Here is a 26,976-nt window from a genome sequence, read left to right on the forward strand (position 1 = left end):
CCACCATGAATTTGCCCAAACTGGGCTGTTTAGAGGCTCCCTCCACCATGAATTTGCCCAAACTGAGCTGTTTAGAGGCTCCCTCCACCATGAATTGGTCCAAACTGGGGTTTTTAGAGGCTCCCTCCACCATGAATTGGTCCAAACTGGGGGTTTTTAGAGGCTCCCTCCACCATGAATTTGCCCAAACTGGGCTGTTTAGAGGCTCCCTCCACCATGAATTGGTCCAAACTGGGGTTTTTAGAGGCTCCCTCCACCATGAATTGGTCCAAACTGGGCTGGTTAGAGGCTCCCTCCACCATGAATTTGCCCAAACTGGGCTGTTTAGAGGCTCCCTCCACCATAAATTTGCCCAAACTGGGCTGTTTAGAGGCTCCCTCCACCATGAATTGGTCCAAACTGGGGTTTTTAGAGGCTCCCTCCACCATGAATTGGTCCAAACTGGGCTGTTTAGAGGCTCCCTTCACCATGAATTGGTCCAAACTGGGGTTTTTAGAGGCTCCCTCCACCATGAATTGGTCCAAACTGGGGTTTTTAGAGGCTCCCTCCACCATGAATTGGTCCAAACTGGGCTGGTTAGAGGCTCCCTCCACCATGAATTTGCCCAAACTGGGCTGTTTAGAGGCTCCCTCCACCATGAATTGGTCCAAACTGGGGGTTTTTAGAGGCTCCCTCCACCATGAATTTGCCCAAACTGGGCTGTTTAGAGGCTCCCTCCACCATGAATTGGTCCAAACTGGGGTTTTTAGATGCTCCCTCCACCATGAATTGGTCCAAACTGGGGGTTTTTAGAGGCTCCCTCCACCATGAATTTGCCCAAACTGGGCTGTTTAGAGGCTCCCTCCACCATGAATTTGCCCAAACTGGGCTGTTTAGAGGCTCCCTCCACCATGAATTGGTCCAAACTGGGGTTTTTAGAGGCTCCCTCCACCATGAATTGGTCCAAACTGGGCTGGTTAGAGGCTCCCTCCACCATGAATTTGCCCAAACTGGGCTGTTTAGAGGATCCCTCCACCATGAATTTGCCCAAACTGGGCTGGTTAGAGGCTCCCTCCACCATGAATTGGTCCAAACTGGGGGTTTTAGAGGCTCCCTTCAACATGAATTGGTCCAAACTGGGCTGTTTAGAGGCTCCCTCCACCATGAATTGGTCCAAACTGGGGTTTTTAGAGGCTCCCTCCACCATGAATTGGTCCAAACTGGGCTGGTTAGAGGCTCCCTCCACCATGAATTTGCCCAAACTGGGCTGTTTAGAGGCTCCCTCCACCATGAATTGGTCCAAACTGGGGTTTTTAGAGGCTCCCTCCACCATGAATTGGTCCAAACTGGGCTGTTTATAGGCTCCCTCCACCATGAATTGGTCCAAACTGGGGTTTTTAGAGGCTCCCTCCACCATGAATTGGTCCAAACTGGGGTTTTTAGAGGCTCCCTCCACCATGAATTGGTCCAAACTGGGCTGGTTAGAGGCTCCCTCCACCATGAATTTGCCCAAACTGGGCTGTTTAGAGGCTCCCTCCACCATAAATTTGCCCAAACTGGGCTGTTTAGAGGCTCCCTCCACCATGAATTGGTCCAAACTGGGGTTTTTAGAGGCTCCCTCCACCATGAATTGGTCCAAACTGGGCTGTTTAGAGGCTCCCTTCACCATGAATTGGTCCAAACTGGGGTTTTTAGAGGCTCCCTCCACCATGAATTGGTCCAAACTGGGGTTTTTAGAGGCTCCCTCCACCATGAATTTGCCCAAACTGGGCTGTTTAGAGGCTCCCTCCACCATGAATTTGCCCAAACTGAGCTGTTTAGAGGCTCCCTCCACCATGAATTGGTCCAAACTGGGGTTTTTAGAGGCTCCCTCCACCATGAATTGGTCCAAACTGGGGGTTTTTAGAGGCTCCCTCCACCATGAATTTGCCCAAACTGGGCTGTATAGAGGCCCCCTCCACCATGAATTGGTCCAAACTGGGGTTTTTAGATGCTCCCTCCACCATGAATTGGTCCAAACTGGGGGTTTTTAGAGGCTCCCTCCACCATGAATTTGCCCAAACTGGGCTGTTTAGAGGCTCCCTCCACCATGAATTTGCCCAAACTGGGCTGTTTAGAGGCTCCCTCCACCATGAATTGGTCCAAACTGGGGTTTTTAGAGGCTCCCTCCACCATGAATTGGTCCAAACTGGGCTGGTTAGAGGCTCCCTCCACCATGAATTTGCCCAAACTGGGCTGTTTAGAGGCTCCCTCCACCATGAATTTGCCCAAACTGGGCTGGTTAGAGGCTCCCTCCACCATGAATTGGTCCAAACTGGGGGTTTTAGAGGCTCCCTCCAACATGAATTGGTCCAAACTGGGCTGTTTAGAGGCTCCCTCCACCATGAATTGGTCCAAACTGGGGTTTTTAGAGGCTCCCTCCACCATGAATTGGTCCAAACTGGGCTGGTTAGAGGCTCCCTCCACCATGAATTTGCCCAAACTGGGCTGTTTAGAGGCTCCCTCCACCATGAATTGGTCCAAACTGGGGTTTTTAGAGGCTCCCTCCACCATGAATTGGTCCAAACTGGGGGTTTTTAGAGGCTCCCTCTACCATGAATTTGCCCAAACTGGGGTTTTTAGAGGCTCCCTCCACCATGAATTGGTCCAAACTGGGGTTTTTAGAGGCTCCCTCCACCATGAATTTGCCCAAACTGGGCTGTTTAGAGGCTCCCTCCACCATGAATTTGCCCAAACTGAGCTGTTTAGAGGCTCCCTCCACCATGAATTGGTCCAAACTGGGGTTTTTAGAGGCTCCCTCCACCATGAATTGGTCCAAACTGGGGGTTTTTAGAGGCTCCCTCCACCATGAATTTGCCCAAACTGGGCTGTTTAGAGGCTCCCTCCACCATGAATTGGTCCAAACTGGGGTTTTTAGAGGCTCCCTCCACCATGAATTGGTCCAAACTGGGGGTTTTTAGAGGCTCCCTCCACCATGAATTGGTCCAAACTGGGGGTTTTTAGAGGCTCCCTCCACCATGAATTTGCCCAAACTGGGCTGTTTAGAGGCTCCCTCCACCATGAATTGGTCCAAACTGGGGTTTTTAGAGGCTCCCTCCACCATGAATTGGTCCAAACTGGGCTGGTTAGAGGCTCCCTCCACCATGAATTTGCCCAAACTGGGCTGTTTAGAGGCTCCCTCCACCATGAATTTGCCCAAACTGGGCTGTTTAGAGGCTCCTTCCACCATGAATTGGTCCAAACTGGGGTTTTTAGAGGCTCCCTCCACCATGAATTGGTCCAAACTGGGCTGGTTAGAGGCTCCCTCCACCATGAATTTGCCCAAACTGGGCTGTTTAGAGGCTCCCTCCACCATGAATTGGTCCAAACTGGGGTTTTTAGAGGCTCCCTCCACCATGAATTGGTCCAAACTGGGCTGTTTAGAGGCTCCCTCCACCATGAATTGGTCCAAACTGGGGGTTTTTAGAGGCTCCCTCCACCATGAATTTGCCCAAACTGGGCTGTTTAGAGGCTCCCTCCACCATGAATTTGCCCAAACTGGGGTTTTTAGAGGCTCCCTCCACCATGAATTTGCCCAAACTGGGGGGTTTTAGAGGCTCCCTCCACCATGAATTTGCCCAAACTGGGCTGTTTAGAGGCTCCCTCCACCATAAATTTGCCCAAACTGGGCTGTTTAGAGGCTCCCTCCACCATGAATTGGTCCAAACTGGGGTTTTTAGAGGCTCCCTCCACCATGAATTGGTCCAAACTGGGGTTTTTAGAGGCTCCCTCCACCATGAATTTGCCCAAACTCTGCTGGTTAGAGGCTCAATCCACCCTGATTTTCAAAACAAATGTTGGTGCCAACCTCAACTTACTACAAGGGCCAAATTCACTGCTGGTGACAAGCTCTCCTCACTGCAAGTGCCAAATACACATGTTTCAAGGTGTTTTCCTACTGTCAGAGAGGTGGTATTGAGTGTGTAAAGTGTGTAGTTGTTAGGCTGTGATGTTGGGGTAATAGAGGGTCTTTGGTGTGTTAGATGCCCCCAGACATGCTTCCCCTGCTGTCCCAGTGTCATTCCAGAGGTGTTGGCATCATTTCCTGGGGTGTCATAGTGGACTTGGTGACCCTCCAGACACGGATTTGGGTTTCCCCCTTAACGAGTATCTGTTCCCCATAGACTATAATGGGGTTCGAAACCCGTTCGAACACACGAACATTGAGCGCCTGTTCGAATCGAATTTCGAACCTCGAACATTTTAGTGTTCGCTCATCTCTAGTCTTAAACAAAGAAGATTCCAGAAGTACGCTGTATACCAGGCCTACACAACATCTTTTATTATTTTATCACAAAAAAACAACAAAGTCTCTAAAGGATTAGAAAACAATTCTGCTTTCTTTCAGAAAGAGCTCCACTTGCTCTTCTCAGGCAGTGACATGATGTTTGCTGGACACATGGCCGTGCTGCAGCTTACCCATTTTCATTGGGATTCAGAAACTGAGCTGTAACATGGACATGTGACCAGCAAATGTGATATCACTGCTGGGCAAGTGGAAGTGGATATCCTTTGGAAAGGAAACAGCCATGTTTTCTAATCCTGGACAATCCCTTTAAGTAGAGCAGCATACCGTATTACTTTGTCCAATGAGAATGCAAAGCCCCACGATGACATCTAACAGACTTCATTAGGGAGGGTTCACACGGTGTAACGTGCCGCGTGATGTGGCACGTCTACGCCGCGGGACCCTTCGCGGGCCGTACACGCTCCCATTGATTTCAATGGGAGCGGGGATCGTATGCACCGCGCTAGTTTGCGGCCGAAATTTTGCGGCCGCAACATCACAGCCGCAAACTAGCACGGCGCATACGATCCCCACTCCCATTGAAATCAATGGGAGCGTGTACGGCCCGCAAAGGGTCCCGCGGCGTAGACGTGCCACATCACGCGGCACGTTACACCGTGTGAACCCTCCCTTATAGTGAATAGGCACTGCTGGTCATGTCAGGGATTTGCCACTATCAGGGTCCATTCACACGGAGGAAAATGGTGTGAAATTTGGTGTGGAATTTCAGAGCTGAAAAAAAAGCCTCCCTTTGACTTCAAAATTGACTTTTTCTGCTAAGGAAGCCATTGAAGTCAATGGGAGGCTTTTTTTTCAGCTCTGAAATACCACACCATTTTACTCCGTGTGAATGGACCCTTAGAGAGCCAAACAATGGAAATAACCAACGAATGTGAACTATGACGTGCTTTACCTAATAACATTGTTATCATTCATCAGTGTATGACACCCTTTTTCTCACTAGTGCAAACTAAGGTGTAATCACACAGTGGTAAAATTATGGTATAAGTACACACCAATAATTCTTTGCAAAAATGTAAAACAGACTATACATTTCATTTTTATACATTGTTGGTCCGCAAGGAAGAAACAGTATAAACATGAATATACAAGGCCCACCCAGAACACACAACATCCAAACAGTCTGATCACTATTATAATAAAACTATCCCTCAGTTTTATAGGCGGTTTCTTACTGTTTGCTGTCTGAGATAATCATGGTCAATATAAAACCACTGGATGAAGCTGTGGTTTGGAAACATCACTCCGTCATCTCCAGTTTCCTCTTAGGAATTGGCTCATAAATAGTTTATGGGGGGAAATCTTACTTTATTGTGTTGGGTGGTGTTTTGTCGCCAGGAAAGCTGACATGCTTCCTCTGATGAAAAGATTAAGTTATTTGACATTATTTATCAGATTGTAATACGAGATGTCTCTGTACTTTCTAAGAATATAACCTGATTGAATAGGGAGGATTGAGGTTATCATATGATATTAGGAATCTCAATTATGTTTACAGTCCTATGAAAAAGTTTGGGCACCCCTATTGATCTTAATCATTTTTAGTTCTAAATATTTTGGTGTTTGCAGCAGCCATTTCAGTTTGATATATCTAATAACTGATGGACACAGTAATATTTCAGGATTGAAATGAGGTTTATTGTACTAACAGAAAATGTGCAATATGCATTAAACCAAAATTTGACCAGTGCAAAAGTATGGGCACCTCAACAGAAAAGTGACATTAATATTTAGTAGATCCTCCTTTTGCAAAGAACAGTCTCTAGTCGCTTCCTGTATCTTTTAATCAGTTCCTGGATCCTGGATGAAGGTATTTTGGACCATTCCTCTTTACAAAACAATTCAAGTTCAGTTAAGTTTGATGGTCGCTGAGCATGGACAGCCCGCTTCAAATCATCCCCCAGATGTTCAATGATATTCAGGTCTGGGGACTGGGATGGCCATTCCAGAACATTGTACTTGTTCCTCTGCATGAATGCCTGAGGATTTGGAGCGGTGTTTTGAATCATTGTCTTGCTGAAATATCTATCCCCGGCGTAACTTCAACTTCGTCACTGATTCTTGAACATTATTCTCAAGAATCTGCTGATACTGAGTGGAATCCATGCGACCCTCAACTTTAACAAGATGCCCGGTGCCGGCATTGGCTACACAGCCCCAAAGCATGATGGAACCTCCACCAAATTTTACAGTGGGTAGCAAGTGTTTTTCTTGGAATGCTGTTCTTTTTTGGACGCCATGCATAACTCTTTTTTGTATGACCAAACAACTCAATCTTTGTTTCAACAGTCCACAGGCTTGTCCAAATGTGCTTTTACATACCTAAGGGGGCTCTGTTTGTGGCGTGGTTGCAGAAACAGCTTCTTTCTCATCACTCTCCCATACAGCTTCTCCTTGTGCAAAGTGCGCTGTATTGCTGACCGATGCACAGTGACACCATCTGCAGCAAGATGATGCTGCAGCTCTTTGGAGGTGGTCTGTGGATTGTCCTTGACTGTTCTCACCATTCTTCTTCTCTGCCTTTCTGATATTTTTCTTGGCCTGCCACTTCTGGGCTTAACAAGAACTGTCCCTATGGTCTTCCATTTCCTTACTATGTTCCTCACAATGGAAACTGACAGGATAAATCTCTGAGACTACTTTTTGTATCCTTCCCATGAACAACTATGTTGATCAATCTTTGTTTTCAGATCATTTGAGAGCGGGCTGTCCATGCTCGGCGACCATCAAACTTAACTGAACTTGAATTGTTTTGTAAAGAGGAATGGTCCAAAATCCCTTCATCCAGGATCCAGGAACTGATTAAAAGCTACAGGAAGCGACTAGAGGCAAAAGGAGGATCTACTAAATATTAATATCACTTTTCTGTTGAGGTGCCCATACTTTTGCACCGGTCAAATTTTGGTTTAATGCATAATGCACATTTTCTGTTAGTACAATAAACCTCATTTCAATCCTGAAATATTACTGTGTCCATCAGTTATTAGATATATGAAACTGAAATGGCTGTTGCAAACACCAAAATATTTAGAACTAAAAACGATTAAGATTAATAGGGGTGCCCAAACTTTTTCATAGGACTGTAGTTCTCCAGTTCACATACTATTGAATCTATAGCTAGAGTCTGGGAAGGGTAGTGTCAGGCAAGGCTGTGGAGTCGGTGTTGGGGCCAGTTTTGGGTGGAGGTAGAGTAGGAAATAAGTCAGATTCCAGCTTTCAAATAAAAAAAAATATATTATTACATATTATACAAGTATTATATTGAATAATAATTGTATATTTACTTTTGTAAAATTAAAATCATTGTCTATTTTCATACATGGCGGTCAACCATTTATGTTAACACAATTTATGAAATACACATTGCAGTATATTGCAGAGCAGTACATTTCCTATGATTTCTCCAGCAAGGCTCAAGGTAGATATCACCTGTACTGCAGCTGTCTGGGAGCTGTATAAAATGGATGCATGGACACGCTGTCTGGTACCTTTGGGCACTTCTGAAGTGATAACCACCCTATGGGCAAGGCTTTGACTTTAGGCTCAATTATAGAATAGAATCGGACAATTTCAACGGGTTTTCCATATTTGGCAAGAACTGCTCAAGGAGGAAAAATGTGTAAAATAATCAAAGAAGCATTACTTGCACATTTGTTCCTTGCTGATCCACAGTCCTACCCATACCGATCTCTGTTTAGTCATCCATAGTAATGATTTAGCTATATAGTCACGTGACTGCTGCAGCCTATCACTGGCTTATACTATTGCATAGACTCCCCAGTATTGACTTTCTGCAAGGTGGCACCACTTTAAACTACAATTGTAAACAAATTGGGGCATTATTACATCAAGTCTAGCTTTTTAACAGGGTTAGATTTTTGATAGGACATGGGCGCCATTCTTAAAGGTAAAAATACTGACTTGGTATTTACAGTAAATCTATTCTTCCATGTTTGAGACTTCAGAATGGCAACCAGCTATGAATGTGATTCTTAAATGGAAGTTAGCTAATAATGGCAAGCTAATATGTCGATTTTATAGGTATTGGCCAATGATCTAAAGTGTAAGAGGAGAGCCCAATATTTCCTCTTGACCAGTCCTTTGTTCTCTGATGTCTGGCAGTACTGTATTCTGTTCTCCTACTGATGTAAACTTGATGGACGTACACAGTAAATAAAAACATACAACATTACCCATGTAAACATTCTGGAAGTTATTGTATATACAGTATGTCCGTCTTGTTATTTGTTGATATGCAATACAAATTTTATCCAAACAAATGTCAAACCCAAACAACATAAAGCAAACATGTTTCCCCTTCTTTGTGTTCTATGTAATAAGGTAACAAAGACTCACCATAACACTGTTGTATATTGTATGAGTGGATTGGTACAGAAACAATAAGAGACGTGCACAAGGTCAAAGACAAGTCAAAATACGTATTGATGAATAGACTATATGACTACTGAATACTATTGGGATAAAATGCCTCTGCTGGTATTTACCATCCTAGATGTCGCCTAAAGTAATAACATATCTTTATCAAAAACAAAATAGTCCTTTAGTCATATGTAGCATAGTGTACAAGAGGCTTAGCCAGTACTGCAAAGATGGGTAGAATAGGATATTACAAGGTGGCTTTTCCACCCTAAACTGGCCCATGATCAAGGTCATTTCTCAATGCTACACATGCTGGAGCAAGAGAAGGATGGAAAAACCACCTGACAGGTTCCCTTTAATACAGTATAGAAAAAAGTAACCCCTTGTCACAAGATTTTACCTGACCATCATGCACATATGATCGTCTGCAAAGGTTTTATGATTAGGTCCATCCAGAGTCATTTGTAGGGTGGTTTAAAATGCCAATAATGATATTAACAATGGCGGTCACTTATCACCACTGCCAACACTTGAGCGCACACACCACTAACATCATGCTTGAACACCACACTACCTCTGTCATTAAGATTCAGCATTGGTATTGTGTATAATACATTGTTTACTTTTTATTGCATAATTATTCATGTCACTTTAAGTATATTGTTTATTGTATTGAACTTGTATTTATCTATATATAACATATAGATATAATCAATATCATTGTCACTTCATTTTATCATGTAGTACTTTTATTTATGTATTTTTCTCAATGTCACTTATACTATGTAGTATACACTACTCTTTTTGTTTTTCCATTATTTATATTAAGTATATTTATCATATAGTATTGTTTATTATGGACTGATTTTTATATAATTCTTTATGAACAGAAGATATAGACTGCAAGCTATTTTGGTCTTTATATATCCATAATGCCGCACCTCCCTACATTTCTTTCCTCATCTCTGTCTACCGCCCAACCCGTGCTTTCCATTCACTCAATGACCTAACACTTACATCCTCTATTATCAGAACCTCCCACACTCATATACAAGACTTCTCCTGAGTTGCACCACTTCTCTGGAATGCTCTACCCCGGACAATCAGATTAACTCCCAATTTCTACAGCTTCAAGCCAAACTAAAGACACATCTTTTCAGACAGGCCTATCACAATTCCTGATGTAAACCCTTCTGTACCGTAATTAGAATCCCTAAAATGAACCCTCCTCTATCCCTGCTCCCACATTACCCCACATGATATGATGCCATTTCAGGCTAACTTTGTAGGTCCAAGCTCCATCCACATGTTAAAGGACACGACTGGTGACGGCTCAAAGTTTTTTTTTATGTTTGTGTAATGACAGTAACCTCTATAACAAAATTGTTTGACCCCTGTATAAGCAATGCCGCCCCTGCTACCTCTTGTGTCACTCCCTCTACCTCATAGATTGTAAGCTCTTGCGAGCAGGGCCCTCAGTCCCATTGTGTGAAGTGACTATTTCTATGTAATGTATCTTTTTGTCTGTACTTGAACCCTGCAAATTGTACAGTGCTGCGGAATATGTTGGCGCTATATAAATAAAATTTATTATTATTATAATTTCCAAAAGCTGTTATACATCAGAAGTGTTAAATGTTTCTCCCCTGATGCGGCTGGGCTTGGACACTGGCAGCACATGCACCGTGCCACTCTTTTTCCCTATCAATCCATAATAAACAATACTATATAATAAATATAATACTTAATATAAATAATGCAAAAACATTCTAAGCATGCAGTTGCAGACTGGCAGTGTTTCACGTCATATCCAGTCATGCATGTGGCGCAGCTGGAAACAGAAGTCATGACCATGGCGCTTAGCTGAGTTATTGCTTGTGGGGAGGATTGACAGACTCACTATTGTGTAATGAGTTGTTCCTCCTGACAAAGCTTGTGTGGCGAAACGCACATTCAGGTCTGTTCCCAGGGGTTCTGCAAGTCCATTTTGGGCGTGTCTTTAGGCAATATATTTATTATGAAAGGAGACATTCATATGTAGCACTTTTACAGCTCTATTTATGGACTTGGCTATAGTGAAACAGTCAATCTGAATTTATTGTATTTAGAACCCTATATGAATAGGACACAATATTTATATCTTCACAAGAAGACATAGGCTGTACACACCACACTCTCTCAGTGACACAGTAACCAAGCCACTGCTTTGATGCTATGAACCATGAACTTGGCCAGAGTTAACTGGGTACTGCCACCATGCTAAGGAAATCCTCTTGACAAAAATCCGTAGGTAGAAATACAGGTGAGATCCACTGCGCCCGATAGGAATGAGGACAAAATGAAACACGTGTTGCTGAGATGTGATATGTTTTATGCTTGTCTAATTGTGCTAATTAGTGACTAATTGTGTTTGTTTGAGTTTTTTTATGCTAAATGGGCGGGCCTGATCTGGGGACCGAGGAACAAAAACAGCCAATGACTAACAACATATATCTTACTTGGTAGTTCTTAGGATGCTATATTACTTATAATATAAACTACGTTCTATCAAATATGACAAGGTGTTTATACATTCCAGGGCCTAAGCTGTAAAATACTGTATAAAATAATAACTAAACTAAAATTAAAACTCTTAGGCCTGGTTCACATCTGCGTTCAGTATTCCGTTCGGGGAGTCCACTTAAGGACCCCCCTGAATGAAATAACGACTGCATTAAAAAGTGGTTAGCTAAGAATCAACACGGACCCCATAGACTATAATGGGGTCCATGTGTTTTCCACGTGGTGTCCACATGAGTCATGTGGAGAGAAAGTATTTCAAGCATTACTTTTCTCTCTGCATGATTCATGCGGACACAGCGCAGAAAACACACGAATCCCATTATAGTCTATGCGGTCCGTATGGTTTCATTGCTCACCATTTTTTAATGCGTTCGGAATTCCGTTTGTGGGGTCCCCAAGAGGACTACCCGAACAGAATACTGAACACAGATGTAAACCAGACCTAACCATAAGTTTTAGTCTGGAGAAGATGGATGTAAACCAACTTTCCGAGATTAGAATGGCAAACGTGTCTAGTCATGCAGTGTTACAAAAAGAGGGCTCTATCTACATATTTAACTAACTGATTCTTGGAGATCTAATGACATCCATATTGGCTGTAACTCAGCTTTCCCATAGAAATATCTAACTCAAAAATAACCACACAAAATATATTTATGGGTCAATTTCTGACATGATCTGTTTCATATGTTAGATTATTGGCACAGTTATATGGTTACAGTGTGTTTCCTTATTTAGAAGTGTTTATTCCCCTTTCACACACTGAGATAGTGAAGAAAGAAGAGGAGATCTGCTCATGGCTTCATCCTGTAAACACCAAACAGGAAGGTCTGGGACTAGGCTCTGGTTTAAAGACTTCCAATAAGACTTGTGGGGAAAGATTGATTTGTTTATGCTCTAAATGTGCTTTTGGCTTTGTACACATTCCTGGAAATGGAAAATGGACAAACTCAACGTTATGAGCCAAGAGTGGGAAAAATTTCATAACCCTCTTCAATATCTGTGATCTTGGCTGTCATCCCTCCAATTCTTTTGCAGAAAAAAGTGGCATGAATTATCCTTTTAATTTCAGAAAATGAACAACTGCAGTAGTGAAGTGAGCTCTTACCACCGCCTTCCCTGCAGGTGCAGAGTTCCCATGAACCCAAGCAAGATCAGTTACCTATTGCTTTCAGAAATTATGTGCATGGGTATATGGAGATTGTGGACAACTACTGAGCAAATGTAGTGAATGCAGATATCTTGAAGTAGTCATGAAGAGTCATGAAGATACTGCCATATAAAAGGGCAGTATATTATATATCCATACTCCTAGTAGCTGGGACAAAATGCAACAAAAAATACTGTGCTGTTAATAGTAGCACTGAAAAAATACATTAGTCTCGTAGTTTGAGTAATATGTATTCGTGAAAAGAGCATTTATGACTCCCACTCCTCAACCTGAATGAGAACTGAGCTGCAATAGCATGGCATGGCTGATCAGTGTGTGTGGGGGGGGGGGGGGGGGGGAGGGGGGGCAGCTGTCTGACCCCCACCAATCTCATATTGGTAACCTATCCTAAGAATAGACCGTCCATATGTAGTCTTGGACAACCCTTTTAAGCTGACTTAATATTTCCCAATTGTTCTGCGTTTACTCTAAAGTGTGAAACACAAAGATTGTCATGGTATTAAGGATAAAACCTTAATTGTTTCTGCCCCCTGAGCACTTCCCATGTTATTAGATATCATTAAAAGATAATTATTGCAAGTGTCAGAGGTTTTGTTTTCTGAAACTAGAAATTCTATCATTACAGGTTTATGTTAATATTCCTCTTCTATTCAATTTATAATCGGCGCCACTTTCTTTACATATTCCACTGACTTTATTCACAAAGTTCCTTCTAGTTACAGGCTCCCTTCCATGTCATTGTTGTTTCAATACAGGAAAGGTTTTTAAGCGGATGTTTGTCACTTCCTGATGCTGTATGTTTTGGTCACTGAAGACGCATGGACAATAGCTCACCCATATTTTTTTATACTTGCTAAAGTCACATTAACATGTTCTGATATTGTCTCAGTGCATGTAAAACGTGAGGATTTTAGTATCCTCAATATCCTTAAACAAACACTGCTTCATTTCAGCAATGACAGTCAGTGTACAGAACTTTACAGGAATAGCATGAATATATAATACTACAGAATCCTACAAAAATAGAAGATAAGTTACCTTTTTTTCTTTGTAATGATGAGCACGTCATTGAACAGAAAGAAGTAGACTTGTTGTTTTGTGGTCCTCTTGGAGAAAATGCCAGTATCCTCTACAAAGGATGTAAGTTCTCCCCTCTTTGATAACCACCGAGAAGATGATACTAAGGGAAAGGGCTGCAGAAGATACAAGATATGACGTCAATACAAGTCTAATACATAATAAATTCATTTTATTAAATATTCATAGCATTACTAATGCAATAACTGAATAGTTAACAACACCCTAATTTTAATACTTTTTTATGTTCAGCAGAGTTTCAAACTATAAGAAAGGGTTAATGACTACAAAGAGTAAGTAATGGGTCTCTTGGACTTCATCCAGACCATGGGACTAGTAGATGCATGATCAAATGCCTTCAGCCTGTGCCAAGATGCTGGAGGGCATAGTGCCAACTCTGGAAACTCCTTTCCTAAAAGAAAGTACTCTGTTTCCTGCAAAGAGTCAACAAAACAGGACAGTTCAGATGGAAATAACAAGATAGGTCATTCACTTTTAACTCATCCACGGCTAAAGGTCCTTACTGAAGCAATGGCCTATTGCTGTGATGTAACATAGCAGCACCAAGACTTTATTGCACTTCATTGTACAGCCATTGGATCTTTCAGTTTTCATTTCAATGTAACACTCCTAGCAGTGATTGTAATGTAATGTTACATACCCTGCCACTGAGGTGTAAGGACCATAGGCAGACTACAGCAGCCATTCATGACAGGCACATTTATTTAGGCATTATAAAACCAATATGGCAGATTTTGCTGCCAGTAGCTTTAGTACAGTTGGTCTCCTTCTCTATATCATTGATATACATTTGTCACATCTAATTGCTTATTCAGATGACAGGGCTGAGTACTCAGCCTATACTACATGCAAGGGTAATCTGTTTTCACAGATCCCTTATAGATGTGCGTCTAGACCAGAAAAATGACATGTTCTATTATTTAATGTATCAGTCAAATGGACTGCTAAGAAATGCTTGTGTGAATAGCTTATTTTCTAAGGGGTTGGATTTCTGTTTTGAAACAGACCAGCACGTAGTTATGTGAGTAAGCTCTAAGAGTGCCTTTGTATATACAGATAGCAGACTGATTTCTTATCAATAATGGGTGCTGATCTATGATAATAACATTGGCGCTCATTTACTGTAGTTATTTGCAGCAATGATCATGAGGCTTTCATACAGCGCATTCACTGTTTACATGGAGAGATGTTTAGTGGACCAACTAGTTTTGCTGCGCCTGAAAAAATGAAACCATCGAGCAACAACTGAGCTTGTTTTTTTGGCTGATAAGAGCATTTTAATACAGGGTAACACTCATACTCCAAATTGTTTCCTGTGTAGAAAACCTGTAGTCAATATACTCCTCTCTGAGGCCAATGACACCCAGTGTGATCCTACAGCCAGATAGCAGTGGACCTGCTGTTATATACAGAAGTAGTTGTACAGAACATTTGTTTACATCCCATCCACCCAATGCATTAAAAAAAAAAAAAAAAACCTGCAGCACAAAAGTGTCTTGTGCACCAGTTTTTGAATCCATTTCCCAGTAAATGTTACTGTGGGTTTAGCCATGCTTGTATTGCAAAGACTGGAAATCAGACCCTCTCCGGGAATCACGGGTAAGGCTAGGTGCAGGCTCAGTTCACATCTGTGCCCGGTCTCCATACAGGTATTCCATTTGTACTTTTCTCTCTGCATTTTTCACTCTTTTCTGGTGGAAACCATGCGGACCCCATTATAGTCTATGGCAGGGGTGCCCAATACGTCGCTCACGATCTACCGGTCGATCGTGGGATGCAGCCAGGGATCCCCGATGTCTGCTTGTTCACAGTGCACCCTGAGAGTCGACTCACAGCCTGCGCTGTAAACAGGCACTCCCGACACTTGCAGGCCGCTCTTAGGGATGGAGGGGGCCGGGGTGCTGCTCGTTCACAGCGCAGGCTGAGAGTCATCTACGGACACTGGCAGGCGGGGCTGCCGCAGCCCCAGCCTGCCAGTGTCCAGAGATAACTGTCAGCCTGCGCTGTGAGCAAGCAGACAGCGGGGATCCCTGGGCGGCCACAGAACGCCGCTGTCTCCTGCTCCCACGCTCCGCACGGCCCTGCCCACATGTCCGGCCCCGCCCAAAGACACTCCCCGACCTGCCCGACCCCGCACACAGGCCCGCTCCGGCCCCGCCCACAAAAAGTGGGTAGTAGATCTTTCGACTTGGTCATGTAATACAGTAGCTCACATGCTGACAAAGTGTGAGCACCCCTGGTCTATGGCGTCCGTGGGTTTCCTAAGTTAACCGCTTTTTAATGCGGATTAGGTTTCCATTCGGAGGGCTGCTAGGGGAAATGTGTGCAGATGTCAACCAAGCACTTGCGTCTGCTCTCCACTGGGGGCTTTTGTACCCTTTTCGGGCCGAAACCCAGTGGACTCCATTATAGTCTATGGGGTCCGTGGATTTATGCGGATTTTTTTTTCTTTTCTTTTTTAAGCAGATTAGGTTTCCATTCGAGGGGTCCCCAAGAAGGATCCCTTGAACAAAAACCTGGATGAAGGTGTGAACCTAGCGACAGAGCCACAGCAAAAGCCAGATGTTTTGGGGTATTTTTTCGTACAGTGGGATCCACTGCAAGATGTCTGCAACGGCTATCCCGCGACAAACCCATATGAAATATTTAAGTATTTCTGTAGAGGATGTAGGAGGAGCCAAGATCAATAAGTTACATTTTTTCTTCTTTAATATAAAGCCAAAGCCAAATATAGTAAAATCGCTGTAGGTGTATTGTATCCTCTTGGTAGACTATGGAAGTTTAATCACATGTACAGTATACTGTGATATAGAATTAATCAGATTTTAAATATGAACACAGCACATCAAATATTATGTAATCCGTATATTAATATACAGGGCGCACTTTCTGTAAGGCCAGTTACCTATAAGTGACAAGTTCTCAAGGCTTACATCCGGATATGGTAATTGCTATTCTGTATAGAACAATTATATAAAAAAAATAATAAAAATTCCTACAAAGTTAATCTGCTTCATTTTCTCATAAATAATTTACAATTACTTCGATCCCTAAGGGCCAGGCAAATTATTTGCAATCTGGAAAAGACGTAAACAATAGGATTAAGTCACTGTGTATGGTAGATTTGGCAACACTCTTCTTAGGAACTTAGGAAGTAAGTAGAATAAATACGTGGCAGATCTTCCCCCAGGTTATACACTACTTGACATGTAATTGGGGAGTGGCACCTACTACATGAAAGACAAAACAGAAGCAAATATCACATATGAGAGGCAGAAAAGACATTCCAGCAGTTCATAGACAATAGCGGAGGACAAACCTTACCTAACAGTTCACTGTGGCTACACAGCAGATTCTACCATATGAAGACCTTCTTACCTCACCAAAATAAGACAGAATTTTTACAAAAAATAAAATAAAAATAAATAAATAAATAAAAGGAACATGGCATAAGATGTGCCAATGTGTGCCAAAATGCCCTAAACGGTAAAAGGCATCAAACTTCTCATTCAGCAACATTGTGATAAAACTGGCTTATAACTACTTCAACTACAAAAGTGTCTCCATAAGTACCTTACAATAGTGTCACACTTCGGGTCTGCTTAGGGATCCAAAAAATGGAAACCCTATCTGCTTAAAAAGCAGTTGCCCACTTAAACCCGCGGAACCCAAAGATTATAATGGGGTTCGCCAGGCTTCAACATGGTTTCCGCCCGAAATCGTTAGAGAAAATATTATGCGCGTTACACGCCCGTAACGACACATTGAAATGAATGTGATTCTGTTTTGAGCGCTCACATTCTGACACGTGTATATGTGCCAGAATGCCAGCGCGTTAACTCCGTGTGAACTGGCCCTAACACTGTTTGGGGGACACTGTGGAGCACGTATTACAGTGTGGGGTCCACTTCAGAGCATGTAATACTGTTCCAGTATTGTTTACATGCCTGGTGCTGCTATGCTCACTCACCGTGTTCTTGATAACTGCAGTTGTAGGTACTAAAGCTCTACCTCTTTCAAGTACCTGAGATATTGCTTCAGTGCCATTATCAAGAATTTGCTCTAGGAAGGAGGTAGGCGGCCCTGGAGAAAAGTTTGCACCCGAGCCCACAAGACTTTAGTTATGCTACTGGGTATGACTGCAGCCTTATCTATAGAAACATGTTTAAAAGTTGCCTTCGCTACAAGTGTGCCCCCATAACTGCTTCAGCTACAAGGGTGCCCCCATAACTGCTTCAGCTACAAGGGTTCCCCCATAAATGCTTCAGCTGCAAGTGTGCCCCCATAACTGGTTCAGCTAAAAGGGTACCCCCTATAACTGCTTCAGCTAAAAAGGTGCCCCCCATAACTGCCTCAGCTACAAGTGTGCTCCCATAACTGCCTCAGCTACAAATGTGCCTCCATAACTGCTTCAGCTACAAGTGTGCTTCCAAAATTGCTTCAGCTACAGATTTACGCCAATAACTGCCTCAACTAAGAGTGTGCCCCCATAAGTGCTGCAGCTAATGAAGTTTCTTAATAAGGCCATCAATTTTAGATCAGTGTGGGTCTGACTGTCATGCCCTCCACAGATCTATTTTCCCAGCTCACTACTCTTCTTTTTTTCTAATGGTGGTTATGGGTACTATAGACTTGAATGTAAATAATGCCATAAAACTGCCTCTCCTGGGAAAACAGATTATGTGTGAGGTCCCAACAATGGGCCCCACATCATTCTGAAACTGAAAAATAGCCCACCGATTTTGAAAAAGGTTTTAACTTCAGGAGTGTCCCAGTAAGTGCCCCCCTTATCTGACATTGGAATATCAAGTGCAACCAGCTAGATCAAACTACTGCTGCCTAGCAAATAATGTTCCTATAAGTAACAGAGAAATGGTAAAAATGCACAATTACACAAATAATTACAAGGAAAGAAGTAGAAATAACTTAGTAAGTAAGTAATCGTGTTTTCTTTGGAATTACTAGAAACACTAACTCTGGGCACAAATGTAGACGTGAAAACAAACAACACGATTGCTATGGAAAAAAGCAGATTAATTGTTCGCTGACACCTTTACATTCCTGTAATCCCCAAGAGCAAAAAAAGATTTGTATGAAGAGAGTTTGCTTTAAAATATTTATACTGTGCTGGTATGTTGTAAACTGAGAAATTACTTTATCATCTCCAGTATAATTCTGCAGAAGCAATGACGTCCAAGCTTCGCGAAGAACAAATATATATTTTATATATGCTCGCTGTTACTTCACTCTAAGCATTGGATTATGTAGGTTCAATCTAATGTCTATAAATGATGTCTTAGATATCTACTTCATAATTTGACCTTTTTTGACTCATTTACCATTTATGATTTAGATGTGTGTTATTTACACATATAAACATATATGTACAGTACATATACATACACACATGCTGCAATTGATTTAATACGTTGTAGCGTTTCCTCAAGTTACTTGCCATGTTATAGCCCAGTTTTTATCATGGAACCATTTTAAGCTTATTAATACAGCTTTCTACTTTTGGCCATTTGGTTACAGTACAATAATAATTCACTTCCCGGAATGGAAATCCCCAAACAAGTTTTGAGGGGAGACTGAACAAACTGAGAAAACTGGAAGATTGGAGCTTAGTAGCTTTAAGACTTGGATATAGAACAACTTGTGTGCTATGAGATTACAGCTCTGTAGCCTGCAGAACTCTGAACCTGCCCGGTATAACTGTCTTTGCCAAACCAAACACATACAAGTGTCTTATGTATACACTATAGTTACATATGGAGATTCTAATCTAAGGGACTAATCTAAGGATGGTAATGATTATTCTATATAACCTTGAATTCTATGTACATTTAGGGTTGGTTTAGCTGGCTCAACATATGCCAAAAGAGTAACGAACACGGACAGATCAGAAGTTGGGTGGTTTCACACACCGTTTTTTTTTGGAAAAACGCTACTTCTGCATTTGATGCAAGTTTAACAGCAAAAGCCAGAAGTGGACTGTCACGGGATGGTTAGAGTCCATACTATAGGCCATGTGTAATATATATTTCATGTGGAATGTATTCTCTAACCTGTTATATACATCAATGTGTAGTTGGCTGATTAGGGTCTAGTGTGTTAGCACATTGTATGCAAATACCTCTAACTAGTGAGGACCAGTGAGGACAATGGGTGGCGATAATCTGATCAGTGTCTCCAAGAAGATGTTGGATGGTGCATTGTCCATAGTAGACAGGGAGTCTGCTCTCCTTGGTATAGGTGAGGGGGGGAAGGATCTGTGACTCAGCCCTTCCCACCCACAGATATAGGTGTAACAGTCTTAGTATATAGTTGTAGCTAGCAGTTAGTATGTGTTAGCCGGCCTGTGCACAGCTCTGCAGAGAGCCAGGATTTAGTTACAGGACCAAGGATCCAAAGCTATCATTGGATTGTGACTTCTGTGGACTTATTGTTATTACGGTTGATGTGACCGCCGCCGGCTACTAATTTTGTGGATTACAATAAATTGCTGTTGTCTCCCGACCTCTTGCGTCCGTGTTGATTCAAAAGACCATCCGGAGGAAGACGTATACCTTTGCTCCGTGACATGGACCCAAAAGGAAGCAAATGCATACGTCATTCCTTTATATTTCACAATTTATTTTTTCTACTCCATTATTGACTTTGTCTCAAAATCTGCATAATAAATTTTAAGTGAAGTTTTTCCAAAAATGTTGGGTATGAAACCTGCATAACCTACCTATATAACCTACATGAAGAAAAACACAATGTTTTATAATACTCCTGCTGTTCCAATATGGTACAAAAATACCAACATTTTACAACCTGTCCCCAAGACTATTCTGCTGAGTGATATACAATACACGGGGGCACAGCGATTCCTAATAGCTAAAGGAAACACAAAGCCTTTGGTCTGCTCAGAAATGATTATGTAAAAATGCATAATGTACATGTTTATATTTCTAGATGCAGAGACTAAACCAGTTCCTCAGGTGTACTAAGAGCATGCAATAGATAAAAGGTCATGTAACACACTTAAAAATAGTTTGCCTGTGAATCACTAAGAAATAGCATTAAGAGTCAATAAAAACTGAAATGCAAATTCTTAGTTTAGTACAAGTGCTAGATTTGAGGAGATCATATTGCAGGGACTTTCCTGCATTTAGGGTAAAACACAGGTAGTTGCACTAGCCCTGTAAAACTCTTCATGTTAAAGGATAAAGCTGGTTTCACGTGAATGCGAGACTGGGTCTGTGTGTGAGCCATATTTACCAGTCTGTACACCATGTCACAAGACTGACTCCTAGCATTATAGTCATCCATGATGATTGGTCCCTGCCTCTCCACTACATACTTACTGTCCTATACTGTAATTATTAAGGGACCATATGAAGTAGAGAGGCAGGGGCTCCTAGTATCACAGATAACCACAATGCTATGAGTCCACCTCTTAGTATAGTGTACAGGCCAGTAAATTCAGTGCACCCATGAGCAGAGTCTCACGAACCTAAACATGACCCTAAAGCAGATTTTTTTGCAGTCTAATGGAGTCAGCACATCTGGCGGGCAGGGCCACTGTAAAGGTAGCGAGCTATTTACACTGTATAAATGAGAGTGATAGTTATACAAGCTGATAGAAAGTCTATGACTAAACTCTAAACTCTTCTCTCCAGGAGCAGCCAAATAATGCCAATGACAACCAAAGGGGCACAACGTTCAGCTGAATGCATCTACCCCTGGCCAGTGATCATTGGGGGGTCAAAGCCCCACTGATGTGAAACTACAGTGACACACTGAGAAAAAGTTCAAAAAGTTTATTGCACAACTACAATAAGGGAGACAACATGAACAACATGTGCATCTTAGGAACGTGACAATCTGGGAGGCTCTGCAGTTCCAGATGTTGAAATTAGTATTTCCATTTGAGAATGAGCTATTTTAATCCCTGGAAACTGTCCACCCCTACCTTACTGCAGCTGGGCGGACAAGAACTTACCATTACACATATCATTACCTATAATTACCTCAGATAACTCTTGATATGGTAGATTCACTACATATAAAAATAACTTCACAATGTATGTAATAAATTAATCTGAGATAAGAATATAAATTGGTTTGTAATGGCAGGGTTTGTCTGCTATAATCCGAATTTGGGAAATACATTCTGCATCCACATGTTAATATAGTGAAAAGGAGTCTGTCAGCAGGAAATCAATCAGTAGGAAACTAATGACAGTACCTTGTAGAACGACTTCTACACTAGTCTACATTGCAGATCAATTTTCATGAAAATCAGGATTTTTATTTGTACTGAAATTATCTGAAAAGGGCTTTAGAAGTGTGTCTTCTCCAGTAATGGCTTCACTCTGTGCTGTACATAATTGGCCCTAACTGCAAACAAACCGTGACAATGCGGAAGACATCACTAAAGTAGTGGGGGGTAGAGTTGAGTGGCAGGGAGGGTAAGTTAACTAGAGAGTGTGTAGTCCAAAGAGGAGGCGACTCACCCCTAAAGCCCTTTTTTATCTAATTTGCATAAAATGCTGAGTTTCATGAAGATGGCACCACAATGCAGAGTAAACAATACATCTTTGGAAAGTATAGATGGAGCCCTACAATGATACGGATTTTCCTGCTGATAGACTCCCTTTAAAAATAAAAAAAAACATAATATCCTACCTTTATCTTAAACTCCAACTGAGAGTTGATGGTCACCATCATTTCTGTTCTTTCCATCTTCCGTGCTCCTTCATTGCACAGACGTACCAGCTGCACGAATAGATAAAATGAATTACTGCATGACTACGGACAGAAGAAGCCTGGTACTGCTATAATAAAACTAAGCAGCTCATCCACCCAGGAAAACCATATGTAAAAACTGTGACCTCTTGTCTTACACTGCTTCCACTGACAACACTTGTAAAATTACATTTTTGTCACAATTTTTCCATTGTTTTATGGCACTTTAAACTCTATTAACTTAGATACAGCAAAACACAGCAACATCTATTCCAAGAAAAGCAGCTGCTCCTTGTGAGAATGTGGATATGAAGTTATATGAAAAGTGAAGATTTAAGATAGCATTAATATCCTCTATATCTGCCTGAAACGCTATACCTGATCATTATGAACCATTTGCTAAACATATTCCTTAAACATCAGCGTACAATGAAAGGTTAGTTATACAAGGCTCCCTCAGCTTCCCCCAAACTAAACCTCCCCCAACTAATACCAACCCCCATGCGCACCCCCTCTTAACTCAAAACCCTGCCACTTTTTTTAGAATGGTGATATCCATGAATTACCGTATACGCGTAAACATAATAATTCCAGACATAATGAATACAATAAATTATTTAATACAATTTAAATATTAAAAACAAACATTAAACACCACATCTTTACTGCTTTGGACATCTAGATCTTCCTGAGACAACAGAACAATGACATCTTTATGGCTATATGCTTGGTCAGAGAGTAAATGAAAATTATTATTCATATTAATTCTGGCCAAAGCCTCAGGGAAAGTTGATGCAAAGGTCTAGAGTTGAGTTTCTTCGAAGACCAGCAAGCGAAAGAGGAACCATTTGTAAATGAAGGCACAACATGGTTTTGTAGCAGCAGCTTGTAAGTAAGGATTATTTTACTAGAGCCCGGAGGTTTCAGATCTGACTAGTCCAGAACAAGTCACTTTACCTGAGGTGTATAAGGCAACACTGATAGGAATGCTGAGCGCCTTGGGTGGTGTTCAGTCATAACATGTGCTAAACCACAGCTCAGAACCAATATGAACTCATCACATCTATGTTACCGGCATATCACACTGTTTTTATTGCTACTGTAAGCGTTGCTAAAAAAGTAAAATTATCAATGAAAATGGAGTAAAATATACAGCTTGCACATGTGGATACAACCCAACAGCTTATGCATACAGCTGTATTAGAGCTCCATGTACAAAGTGTATTTATAGTGCCAAGAATGTATTCAGAATCCATCCCGGGAGATTAGGAAAGCCCTGCTTTGGGAAAGACATCCTGAAATCCCAGGAAAGGAACCAATCCCATCTGTAGTCAGAAATATAAGGTTCATACATGAAAACAGTCATGTACATGAGCCACGTGGTTGCATTTTTGTAGAATACTACTGACATTCTTCCTTTTTTATATGTGTTATACAGTGGTCCAGAGTCTTCCCGTTCCGTTACTGTCTTCAGGCATAAGTACCCTCCACACATGAACCCAGCGGCCACATGATGATAATCCTATGGCATACCTTAACTATACAGTCCTATGAAAAAGTTTGGGCACCCCTATTAATCTTAATCATTTTTAGTTCTAAATATTTTGGTGTTTATAACAGCCATTTCAGTTTGATATATCTAATAACTGATGGACACAGTAATATTTCAGGATTGAAATGAGGTTTATTGTACTAACAGAAAATGTGCAATATGCATTAAACCAAAATTTGACCGGTGCAAAAGTATGGGCACCTCAACAGAAAAGTGACATTAATATTTAGTAGATCCTCCTTTTGCAAAGATAACAGCCTCTAGTCGCTTCCTGTAGCTTTTAATCAGTTCCTGGATCCTGGATAAAGGTATTTTGGACAAACAATTCAAGTTCAGTTAAGTTAGATGGTCGAGCATGGACAGCCCGCTTCAAATCATCCCACAGATGTTCAATGATATTCAGGTCTGGGGACTGGGATGGCCATTCCAGAACATTGTAATTGTTCCTCTGCATGAATGCCTGAGGATTTGGAGCGGTGTTTTGGATCATTGTCTTGCTGAAATATCCATCCCCGGCGTAACTTCAACTTCGTCACTGATTCTTGAACATTATTCTCAAGAATCTGCTGATACTGAGTGGAATCCATGCGACTCTCAACTTTAACAAGATTCCCGATGCCGGCATTGGCCACACAGCCCCAAAGCATGATGGAACCTCCACCAAATTTTACAGTGGGTAGCATGTGTTTTTCTTGGAATGCTGTTTCTTTTTGGACGCCATGCATAACGCCTTTTTTTTATAACCAAACAACTCAATTTTTGTTTCCAAAATGAAGCTGCCTTGTCCAAATGTGCTTTTTCATACCTCAGGCAACTCTATTTGTGGCGTACGTGCAGAAACGGCTTCTTTCTCATCACTGTCCCATACAGCTTCTATTTGTGCAAAGTGCGCTGTATAGTTGACCGATGCACAGTGACACCATCTGCAGCAAGATGATGCTGCAGCTCTTTGGAGGTGGTCTGTGGATTGTCCTTGACTGTTCTCACCATTCTTCTTCTCTGCCTTTCTGATATTTTTCTTGGCCTGCCACTTCTGGGCTTAACAAGAACTGTCCCTGTGGTCTTCCATTTCCTTACTATGTTCCTCACAGTGGAAACTGACAGGTTAAATCTCTGAGACAACTTTTTGTATCCTTCCCCTGAACAACTATGTTGAACAATCTTTGTTTTCAGATCATTTGAGAGTTGTTTTGAGTAGCCCATGATGCCACTCTTCAGAGGAGATTCAAATAGGAGATCAACTTGCAATTGGCCACCTTAAATACCTTTTCTTATGATTGGATACATCTGGCTATGAAGTTCAAAGCTCACTGAGGTTACAAAACCAATTTTGTGCTTCAGTAAGTCAGTAAAAAGTAGTTAGGGGAATTCAAATCAATAAAATGATAAGGGTGCCCATACTTTTGTACCGGTCAAATTTTGGTTTAATGCATATTGCACATTTTCTGTTAGTACAATAAACCTCATTTCAATCCTGAAATATTACTGTGTCCATCAGTTATTAGATATATCAAACTGAAATGGCTGTTGCAAACACCAAAATATTTAGAACTAAAAATGATTAAGATTAATAGGGGTGCCCAAACTTTTTCATAGGACTGTATGTCATCACTTTATTGGATGGAAATACATCTCTAATTTGTAACACATAAGACAAGAGTCAAAATTCTCACTTCTCTAATGCTAAAATTTTATTTTTACTACTGGTATTTACCAATACTAAAATGGTTTGTTAACTAGTAAGATTAAATATAATAGTATATATGTATAAATGTATTATATTTTCTTGTATTGTCTATATACCTCATGCCATATAAGTGATCTCTACTGCTTCTCTATTGAGAATTATGGTATAAATAAAAGTGAAAGATTGTAGGTCTTCTTTTTTGTGACACCTTCCAGCCAATTACAAGGTCTATACAACTAGGGTATATGCGAATGTGGTACTTGGTTGTATCTGTGTCAATTACCGGTATTAATGCTTTGGAGAAAACTGTCAATAATGTAAAGCATACATCCAGTTAACAAACAGTCGCAGTGCTCTACGGCCTGGTTCACACCTGTGTTCAGGTTTCCATTCGGGAAGTGCGCTTGGGGACCCCCCAAACAGAAACCAATCTGCATAAAAGAGCAGATATCTAAAGAAACCCGTGGAAATCATGGACTATAATGGGGTCTGTGTGGTTTCTGCAGGACTTTTCTTTCCGCATATTTCATGCAGATAGGGGAATGGAATGGCGCGAACGCAGATGTGACCTCTCTGGATTTCTAGTTTACTATATCTAGGCTTCTCCTATTCTCCCCAACACTCAAATGAAGTGTGAGCCATTTTGGATTAGAAACTTTAATAATATAAATATATAATATTAACATAATTATTCTAATATAAATTGAAATAAAACCTGCTAAGTTTTTTATGTGGATTACTGGAACACACTTTAACTGTAAGTAGTTTTAGAGACCTGTATATAGACTTGTATATACTTTTCAGTTATGATTGATAACTCCTAAGTTAATAGTAGCCCCCCAGAGCCCCATGGCCATGCATATTTTGTAAATCCATGTTTCTGTTCGCCTCAGGGAAAATAAACTTCCTTTAATATCAAAGCATTATGCTGTTCTCCTTCAGCAAGTCTCAGTCAGCATGTTCTCCTAAGCTATGCAAGCTTTAAACAAGTTCTCTAATTCTGTGCTGCAACACATGTGAGTATTTTGTGTAATTATCCATTACTTTTAGGCTTCGGCCCAGCCATCATGAACTTTGCTTTCCATAATTTGAGCTAACGTCTATCACACACATTGTGACCTCAAATGTTCTGTAATGCAGGAAGACCTATCAAGCAATTACTAAAAAATGCTCTCTGTGGCTCAGAGATGGTTCCACATCCTTTTCACTTCACCTTAGCTAACTTTTATTCTCACTAGACTTGATGTCCTGTGGACACTGATGTCATGGTCAATTCCAAAAAAAAACAAAAAAAAAAAACAGAACATCTAACAGATGGTCTTCAGTAAATTATAGTTGGCCACTGGTATCAGAGAGGTATTGCTTCAGCATCTGCCCTGATATAGAGTTATACCTAACTCAATAACAAAACCACAGAAAGAAAGCAATTTTTTACATTAAAAGGGTTGTCCCATCTCAAG

General features: G+C 41.4%; 1 protein-coding gene across 3 annotated transcripts in view; it reads right to left on the bottom strand.

Annotated features, from left to right (window-relative positions):
• ARHGEF26 (Rho guanine nucleotide exchange factor 26) overlaps nucleotides 1–26,976 on the bottom strand; it is a 104,567-nt gene that overhangs the window by 23,363 nt on the left and 54,228 nt on the right. For all 3 annotated transcript variants that reach the window (XM_075268771.1, XM_075268773.1, XM_075268772.1), the window contains exons 10-11: nucleotides 22,218–22,307; nucleotides 13,479–13,633 (exon numbers count right to left, since the gene is read on the bottom strand). In XM_075268771.1, the coding sequence (XP_075124872.1) occupies nucleotides 13,479–13,633; nucleotides 22,218–22,307 (245 nt within the window). The remainder of the gene's footprint in view (nucleotides 1–13,478; nucleotides 13,634–22,217; nucleotides 22,308–26,976) is intronic.

Source organism: Leptodactylus fuscus, chromosome 3 (genome assembly GCF_031893055.1).
Source record: "Leptodactylus fuscus isolate aLepFus1 chromosome 3, aLepFus1.hap2, whole genome shotgun sequence".
In the NCBI taxonomy this organism is placed as follows: domain Eukaryota; kingdom Metazoa; phylum Chordata; class Amphibia; order Anura; family Leptodactylidae; genus Leptodactylus; species Leptodactylus fuscus.